Raw genomic sequence first — 9,547 nt, forward strand, 5'->3', positions numbered from 1 at the left:
TTTTTAGTAACATTCCCATGTTATTGAACACTTAAACTAGATGTGGTAAAGAGGATATGATATTCCATATAAACAAAATACCAAACACAAAGTTAAATGTACCATGTCTCACACATAACCAACTGTGACATTCTGAACCTGAGAACATGCACGAAGCAATGCAGTATACAGACCCAAGTAACGGGAGATATGCAAAAATGTAGAAGACTAAGTTCTATTTAAAATGCCAGTTTAGGTGTTGACTTTGACAAAGCAGTATTAGGCAAGTAGCATCTTATTTCACCGGATTAGTTTCTTCCAGTTCCCTTTCTAAACTATTTTATTTATTTATATTACAGACAGTTAGAAATGTTATTATCTGCAGGTCTGCCTATCTTATAGAAAATCTACCATTTGCTGGTACCTTGCCATTTCCCTTGTTATGTTGGTGTTATGCAATGTTTATATATGCAGAAAATATCCCACTCAAATGAACAAATAAAGTCCATTCCATGTAACATTGACCTATATTTCAAAGCCAAACCTAGGTTTGCAGGTACCATTCAAAAGAATCACCCATATTTCTTATGCAAAGTGCCAGCCAAATTTATTTGAGTGGGAAAAAAAGTGAGCTGGGCTGGAGAGGTGAATGGAAAAAATGATTACCGACAATGGAAAACAGCACTCCAGAACCACGAGTTCATTGCCAAGAGCCCATATATGTGCCACAAGCTTGCGAACTCATAGTATGCCTTCTTATCTTGTTTTAAAGGCAAGTTGTAGTAAAGGAGGATGAAAAAGGATAGCCAACCATGAAAATGCATTGCTAGGTTGAGTGCAGAGAAAGCTACAGAAGCTGGTTCCTGAGCAAACCAATGGCCAAGCCAAGATGAATACTACAAAAAACCATGATAACATACCAAAAAAATCCAAAAGAAGCCTTTATTGAGGTCGAATGCATGAAAAAAGACAAACCTGAATTCCAAAAACTCGCTTGAAGGGCCATTTACCATGATACTTGACAGGTCCATCGCCAAGTGCTTCTCTTTCTTTCTCTCTGTTAATCATGCAATTGTAACGACAATCACTTTCGCAATCCCATTGTTTCCACTTCAAGTAAAGTGGTTCTTGCATGTACCATGGACCATCACTAGTAACCCCGTCAGAAGGAAACTTGCAGTGGGCAAAGCATCTTTCCTCAACACATCCAGTTTTCTCACATTGTGCTACACAAGCCCTAAAATTCAAAACATTCCAAGTTGTAAACTACTTAAAAGTCAAATTCTAATAATCAGGAGTAAATTAATTTCAAGTCAGAGAGAAAAGAGTGTTACATGATGCAATCCATAACAACACGCACACTTGCCTCATTTCAAATTATACAAAGAACTAAGGTGTGACTCAATCACTTTATTCCTTTATCTTTTTATTCTTTCTTCTCTCTTGTTTTGGACGGCTTTGAAAAAGTAAAATGTTGAACTCCCCCAAACTATAATGATATATGTGCACTTCTCCTTCAAAATATAATTCCCCCAAATGATTAGACAAAGGATACTTTTTGGCTGACTTTGGGTAGAAAATACAAGGTGCTGATGACCATCACAAATTCCAAGCAAATTGGCAACATCGAAAGACTTGGAACCTAGAAAGCTCATCAATGATCCACATAAAGTACTCCCATGATAATATAGATAAGAAGTAGCTATGGTGTTGAGAAAAGGTCATATCACCTATCTAATGCAATTACCCTAGCACTGAAACTTTGAGCAGAGTCTAAATAGATTCATGGAATTCCTTATTCAATTAAAAAAGAAAAAGGGAAAATGAAAAAGGATTAAATCTATAGAACTTCTTGGCGGTAGAGTGCAGCCTGCAGCCAACTAGAAGACACAATGTCAGACAATTATATCAATACCACCAAGTCTTATATTCTGCTTTGATTCAAAAAGACCAATCCAACGCTTAGTGTCTCACGGGGTATTGATTAATGGATATTATATCTATATAAAGACAGAAAATTACAAAAAAGAAACATATTTAAAGGAGCTAGTTTTAATTTTATCTAATTGATGACCAAATAACTGAATATCATATAAAGTAGTTGTTAGTTTCAGTGACGTGCTAATCTTGATAACCCATCACCTCAAGTAACATGCGCAGTTTTGAGTGCCTTGCCTTAAGGGTTTTAAAGCATTTTATATAACACCTTATCTCACCACACAAGCATCTAAGTACCAGCCAGATTTCTTTTTGCTACAATGATGAGTCAAATAACTTGGTATTCTTCTCTTATTAAAATTAAAACCATTAAATCTAAAAGAAATAATACTAATGACTTAACTCACTGCCGCAAACAATTGCAACCAAAAAGGACTTTGATATAGTGACCAATATAAATTTGCCTTAGAATTCAGTGGAAATTACCCTTGATCTAGCCAATGGCCACGCTATCAACATGGCATCACCTTAATTAGCATCCTTTAACCATTAGTTTCTTTGTTTTGCAATAAAATTTTCATATCTGTAGACGTGCATTTCCTACCTTTTACTGTACTCAGCTGGTCGCCTGTACATCCTCAGGGTTTAACATGAAACCTTATTATAAAAAATATTACCATTCCTAATTTTACCAATAACCCATGCAAAGCAGTTAACCATAAGCGATGAAAGGCCAACTCTTTTGGACTTGCATCAAGAACATACAAAAAGAACACAAAAAACTAACAATCGGCGAAGTTCCTTTCTCAGCTTTTAAGGTTGCAACACAAACGCATCACATTTTGTATCCTATTGCAATCCTTATCTGAAATACCTGCCCTTAATCATTAAACCCATGAACGGTATAATAAAACAATTACCAAATACATGCCCATTTGAATTTAACAACTAAGCAATATACATGCTTATTGTTGTAGACATTGTAAGTCCCAAACTTTATAAGACTTGATAACAACTCGAGATCCCTCAGCATCAATGTCGAAAATCAATAACAAAAAATAATTTGCGTTGAAAGGAATAGTAACTCATACAACTTCCCCAAGATAATTGGAAATTGAATTTTTTTTCTATTATGCAACCAACTTATATAATCCATAAGCTACAGGTGTAACATCCATACATTAAAAGCAAAAAAAAAACACAAAAAGCAAAAGAAATGAATAATGGTTTATGGGGGAAAAAAGAAAAGAAAGACAAACCTGTAACGTGGATCAAAATCACCAGCACTAGCATCCAAGACTCCAACAAGAAATGAAAACACCAGAAATAAAGCTATCGAATAATGATCTATCATCATCTGATTGGAAAAGCATTGTTAAAAAAGAAACAAATGTCAGTCACCAAAAGAAATTAAGCAATAAGAGCTTATAAAAATTTGATGGGCAAGTTTAATATCTAGGTTGCTTTATTATAAAGAAAGATGAGATGAAGAACATCAAGAAAGTATTGTAAGATCAAAAAGGATCTAACAAAATGAAGAATATGAGTAAAAAATTGTAAATTTCATTTTTCCACTTTCACCTTTTCTTTGGAGAATCCAGTTGGCTTGCTCGGAAGGTTGCAAAGTTGAATTTTGATCAATAAAGAATTTGAGAAATAAAGGAAATTGGCTTCTTTGGACTTTCAAATTGGCTTCGACAAAAAAAGAGACAGAAGAAAAGGTTTGAATGGGTTTGAGAGTGTAAGTTTGACAAGTTAGGCCTAATCCTACTTTTATTGGGTTGGCAATGAACGGATGTCTAGGCCCAATCCTACGTTTTAGGCTTATCTTCTAAGGCATGATATTGGTTTTGTGGTTAATACTTAAAGCTCCCGCGTCAAATCCAATTGGGTAGTGCCATCAAGTTAGCAACATGTTTACCAGCAAGCCATTATTGTCCAATCTTTCGTATTTATGTATATAGAAAAGTATCATAAATCTTATATCAGTAAGAGATGAGAAACATGTCTTTTGAGTTAGAAGTACGAGGCCATAACAAATAGTAGCAAAACTTACCAACCTAACCCCTTATTGATGTTTGGTCTAGTGATTGCTCAACCAGAAAAATTTAGTACGTGGACTGGTCATCCACTTGTGCTCTTGAAAAAAATGGAGGTTTAGACATTGTGGATCTACATATTAAAAATCAATCACTTCTCAATAAATGGATTTGGCATTTTGGTGATGAAAAGGACTCTTTTTGGAGACATCATTGTTGATAGGTATGGATCGGATCTTAATTCTCTTGTTCCTTCGAATTGTCACCCTAGGAAGATGTCTCTTACTAGGAAGAACATTGTTAGTCCTTTGTGGAATGCCTCTCAGTTTTTTTATTCGATTAAAGCTGGTAGTAGCTTGTTGCCAGGCAAAGGTACTTGAATTAATTTTGGGAATGATATTTGGATTGAGAATATTATTCTTAGAGTTGTCTTCCCTTGTATTTATGCTTTGTCTGCCGATAAAAATGGTGCCTTGATTGATTTTGGTTCTTAGATTGATGATGTTCGGCATTTGAAAATTCCTTTAAGAAGGAACTTATTTGATTGGGAAAAAAAAGCAATGGAGTCTTCTTATAGAGCTTTTAAATAATATTTTTCTTGATAAGGAGATGTCTGATAAGATTATATGGAAACATAGATCCAATGGTGGCTATTCAGTTAAATCTTTTTGTAAACTTGCTGTTGGGTTCATGAGCACGGATTAGCACTTATGGAAAATGATTTGGGCTGACCTTGCTCCTTATAAAGTGGAAGTTCTTTGCTGGCAAGCATTAAAAGGTCAAATGGTTGTTTGAGCAAAACTTGCTAGAAGGGGTCTATTTAATAGTATTGCTACCTTATGTGCCATTCTTAACAAAGATATTGAAACGATCGACCATCTCTTTTTGCAATGCTACGACTCATGGAGATTATGGAATTTTTGGATCGAATCTTGGGATCTTAATTTGGTACTCCCCAATAATATGAGATGTTTTCTTCTTGCTTAGAATGGTGTCATTACTAATGAAGAAAGCAATTCAATTTGGCGTATGGCTTTCTTCACCATCATGTGGATAATTTGGCATTTTAGGAATGACCTTATCTTTAAAGGTAAACCTTTTGACATCTTTCAAAATATTGAGACTATTAAATTCAGAATTGGCTGGTGGATTAGGGCTAAGTGACCACTAGAAAATTCTTCTGTTCTTGATGTTGTGAGAGAAATAGCCTTGGCTAAAGCTCCTTTGACACAGAAAAAAAAAGCAACCCATGATTGATTGGGTTAAACCATATCTTGACAACATAAAATTTAATGTTGATGGAGCTACAAGAGGCTACCTAGGGGTTACTGGAATTAGGGGCACTTTGACAGGCAACAATGGTGATACTAAAATCCTTTTCTCTAAGTCTATGGGCACTATGGACTCTAATCTTTTTGAAGTTTACGCTATAAAGGAGGCCTTGCTTCCCTTCGCTGCTTCCTCTAGGGTTAGCTCTCATGAGTTCATTGTGGAATTTGATTCCTTCATGCTGTTAAATAGACAAATGACCCTCCTTATACTCCATGGCGAATTAGGAATATTTTGTGCTTGATCAACTCTTTGAAGTCTAAACTTTTCTAATGGTTAGTTGTTCATATTCCGTGGTCTACAAATCATTTTGCCAATCTTCTTGCTAAAGATGGTGTGGAGTGTCTGGAGGATCTTGTTGAGATTTTCAAATAACCTCTCTTTCTTGCATTTTGTTGCTGTGGTGTTGGTTCTGTTTTTTGATCTGTTCCTTTTGCTTTGACCCTTCTGTTCCTATCTCTTATGGCTTTTGCTTTTTTTTGATTTTGTTGTTGCTATATTTTTTCTTTTATTCTAGTGTTTGTGTTTGTAGCTTTTTCTTCTTGTTTTGTTCTTAGGTATCGTGTTTTTCTTTTGAGAGACTGCTATTTATTAGCAGTTTCCTTCATTAATTAAAATTCACCATTCCAAAAAAAAAAAAACCCTTTATTGATGTAAGATCTTCCAAAAGAGATATCAGGGTCAAGATAAGCTTCAACTAAAGTGAGTCTCTTTGTGTGACAAGTGATATTAGAGTCTACCCACTCCTTTATTGATGTAAGACCTCACATAAGACATATTAAGGGCCTGGATTAAGGTGGGTCCTCTCCTTTACAGGTGGAAGAACCAGTGCAAAGAGGGTGATGTATACTTAGGTAGGATAGAATGTCACAAATCTTACATTAGTTAGAGAAGAGATAAGTTTTGGTGTGAGGACTTTTGTCTGTCTAATAAACATGTCTTTTGAGTTGAATGTGTGAGTCCATAACATGTGACAAAGATAAAACTCTTTTTGAGTGTTGCCACAAGTGTTGATTCATGCTCCACGATCTTGAACCTATAAAAGGAAATTTGGCAAGAATACTTTGAGAAAAACAGCTGGTTGCTAAAAGGATATTGAAATCAAGATATACAGTAACTTTGACTTTGCCGTGCTTCAATGGGACTTTAGTGCTAAACACTAAAATTTTATACTTAAAAGGAACGATATAAGAGTGATCATTTGTATATACTTGATGAACTAAAATAGCACTTGAGAATTACTTTAGCACAAGCTTAGCCTTTAGTCACTTCTGCATATAGTGCAATCTGCAGTAAGCTTTTGATCACTCCAAGATTCCTGGAAGAAATCCCAACTACAACCTCATTAAATCATATTGTTAAGTAGCACACAAGGATTTACAAGAGAGGGATGAAGAGCAAACTCTACAACTGATTTGAGTTCATCCCAATTATAATACACAAAATATAATATGTAAAATACGTCTAAAGACCTTGATACTGTAAACATTTACGATTATTATAAATATATTCTAACATTTATCTTCATTGGAAAAGCTTGAAGATGATGCCATAGATATTAAAGGTTGAGATATGCTTCTCAATCGGTCTAAATATGGTATTGGCTTCTTCCCTAGAAATAATCATTGACAAGAGGCTTCTCATATGGTAATGCTAAAATGAGTTTGGAGCAACGATAGAATGTGATGCAAGTTTGGAGTATAACCCACGTTCATCTTCTTTATCCCTAGCAGGTGGAGTGCTAGAAACAAATATCTTAATCCTATTCCTACTTAACTAGCACTACCCCTTTAGTAAAGGCCAGAATCAGTCATAGCAATACTAATTTGAAGATTGCAGAACCTTAATATGTAATTCTTAAGCAATGCGAGTTGTTGTAGTCAGCAGGTTAAACCTAGAACTACTTCAAGTCAAGTAAAAGGTCTTGACTCTAATTTAGTAATGAACATCCAATTAGAATTAAGCCTAGAAAGAGTGTTGACAGCTCCAACCAATAACATGCATGACACACCATGTTTTGGTAAAGTAAGAGAAAGTTATGCATTACCAAGGCCCAGGGGAACCCTTAGTTTGTTTTGAAGTTTCAATACGCAAAGACAAGGGGCAGAGGACAATAAGTAAGTCAATTGGACCTCAGAAAGTTCATGGCTAGGTTCGGCAATGGCAGGAAAGAATTTCTCAACTAGGTCAGTTTTCTATTCTTGTGATGAGGGTAATTCGCTTTGACATTAAATATTCGATTAGAAATTAGGTGGAGCAAGTCTTTCATTAGACTTGAATTCTACGAACACCTTTTATCATTTTTCTTTTTAGTAAATTAAAAGAAGTTTAATTTGATTAAGATAGAACACAACAATAAACATAAATTGAATATGTACCAAAAACAAAAAGCATAATATCTATGTATATAGATAGAATATAAGAATACCAAAATAGGGTAGTTAAATCAGGGAAAAAATTTATGTTTTTTTTACACAAAAAAAATTAGGGTCGTTACCAAAAAACCCATATTCCAGATATCAATTTTTCACAAAGTTTCCTGCAAAAAAAAAACAAAATTAAAGTTTTTTTTTTGAAAACTTTGATTTGGTGCTCCACAAAAACCAAAAATAAATTTTGGGATCAGATATAATTCTCCTTACCTTCTGTTTGGTTTCTAAGAAAATGCAAGAAAATAACAAAAAGTGTGATCTTAGTTCGGATTTAAAAGCTTCGTTTCGTTGAGGTTTTAGTTATTATTTTCGGATCTAGGGATGGCAACAGCTATATATATATATCTATATTCCGTAATCAATGCCCAGAAATATAAAAAGAACTAAATAACTGCAATGATTTATTTAAAACTGAATCATATTATATATACCAAGTAAGAAAGAAAAATGAAATGAAAACAGGATTTAAGATTAAAACAAGAAATGTAAAAGAATCTACATGGAGGCAGATCTTACTGAAGATGAAAGCGAAAGGCGCAGAGCTTACCCGAGCTAGAGAGAGAGCGGGACAGCGAGAGAAAGAAAGAGATGAAGATTTTGGGAACTTTCTCTCGAATGAGGCAGGCCAAGCACGATATGTCCTTTTTGTATTTTGATGACACGCCGAAGGCAGTGCGTTTGAGAGCCTGAGCGTGAGCTCCCCTTTCCCTCCTTGGGCTTGGGCTCCCTTTTATGGGCTTTGTGCTAGGGATTGAATATATATATATATAATGAAACTCTGAACTTAACTATGTATGGATCTTAAAAGACGTTTAAAATAATTAAATAATATTTTTAAAAGAGATTTAAAATTATTCATATGAGTTGCAAAGATATAAGTTTTACGCGCATCATATATGTGAGTAATTTATATTTGACTCGTATGCAATGCATGTGTTATATTCTAATATAGTTAATTTCTTTTTTTTTTCTGTACTTCTTCCTCCTTTCTATTGCACATCAAATCTAATTATAAATATATTGTAAAAGACAAAGTTTTGGGAAAAAAAAGTTAATTATCCCATGTGAATAACTGAACTAAATGCCATGTGTCTTCTAATTTATTAATGAATTTAATATGATTTAAATTAAAAATATAAATGATTAATTATTTTTTATTGATTAATTAAGCCAAGAAAATCGCTTGATTTTGTCCATGACTTAGAATAGGAAATATAATTTTTTATTTAGTTCCTAATTCTATTTTATTTTATTTTTTATGTATTTTAATTCATAATTGTTTGGTTCTTGCATGCCAAAAACAGGGGCGGAGCTAGCTAATTTTTATTAGGGGGCCAAAGACGAAAAAAAATAAAAGATAAAAATTTTTAAACTAGTATGTTAAGTTTAACCAATGATCAAAAGATTCATAATAGATAATAATTTTATATAACATCTAAATAAATAAAAACTTATAATAGTTATTTAAGAAAGTTGTACTCGACGATGTTTTCTAGATTCAAATTCATCAATTATTGATTCTGTATTGAAAAGACTAGTAATGTATTTCTCAATATAAACAACTAAATTATCTGCAAGAAACTCATCATCTATTTTATTCCGGAGTCTTATTTTCATAATTTTCATTACTGAAAAGGCTCTCTCTGTAATTACTGTAGAAACCGAAAGAATCAAAAGAAGGTGAATTAATCTATCAATCAAGTGGTAATTCTTTGACTTTTCTGTTTTTGCTAATCTTTGACTTTGATGATAAGGTATATCGAGCTCGTAATGCTTCACTTATAACCTCAAAATAAGTCTTTCTTGTTTTGTGAAATCTTGAGAATAAAA

General features: G+C 33.6%; 2 protein-coding genes across 9 annotated transcripts in view; one reads left to right on the forward strand and one right to left on the reverse strand.

The window, feature by feature from the left end:
* The window catches only part of LOC110420017 (Per1-like family protein), a 9,779-nt gene extending 1,417 nt beyond the window's left edge, over positions 1 to 8,362 (reverse strand). The window contains exons 1-6 of one of the 8 annotated variants that reach the window (XM_021433169.2): positions 8,265 to 8,334; positions 6,528 to 6,603; positions 3,499 to 6,321; positions 3,177 to 3,274; positions 955 to 1,216; positions 646 to 842 (exon numbers count right to left, since the gene is read on the reverse strand). In XM_021433169.2, coding sequence (XP_021288844.1) covers positions 646 to 842; positions 955 to 1,216; positions 3,177 to 3,274 — 557 coding nt within the window. In that variant the 5' untranslated portion in view covers positions 3,499 to 6,321; positions 6,528 to 6,603; positions 8,265 to 8,334. Of the gene's footprint in view, positions 1 to 645; positions 843 to 954; positions 1,217 to 3,176; positions 3,275 to 3,498; positions 6,322 to 6,527; positions 6,615 to 8,233 lie in introns of those variants that run through there. The other 7 variants (XM_021433161.2, XM_021433162.2, XM_021433164.2 and 4 more) reach the window with 7 other exon arrangements.
* The window catches only part of LOC149526982 (uncharacterized), an 8,759-nt gene continuing 4,417 nt past the window's right edge, over positions 5,206 to 9,547 (forward strand). Inside the window, exon 1 of the mRNA XM_089784109.1 lies at positions 5,206 to 5,424. Within this exon, the coding sequence (XP_089640235.1) occupies positions 5,206 to 5,424 (219 nt within the window). The remainder of the gene's footprint in view (positions 5,425 to 9,547) is intronic.

Source organism: Theobroma umbraticum, unplaced genomic scaffold, assembly GCF_002168275.2.
Source record: "Theobroma umbraticum cultivar Fairchild unplaced genomic scaffold, ASM216827v3 scaffold_67.0, whole genome shotgun sequence".
Lineage (NCBI taxonomy): Eukaryota > Viridiplantae > Streptophyta > Magnoliopsida > Malvales > Malvaceae > Theobroma > Theobroma umbraticum.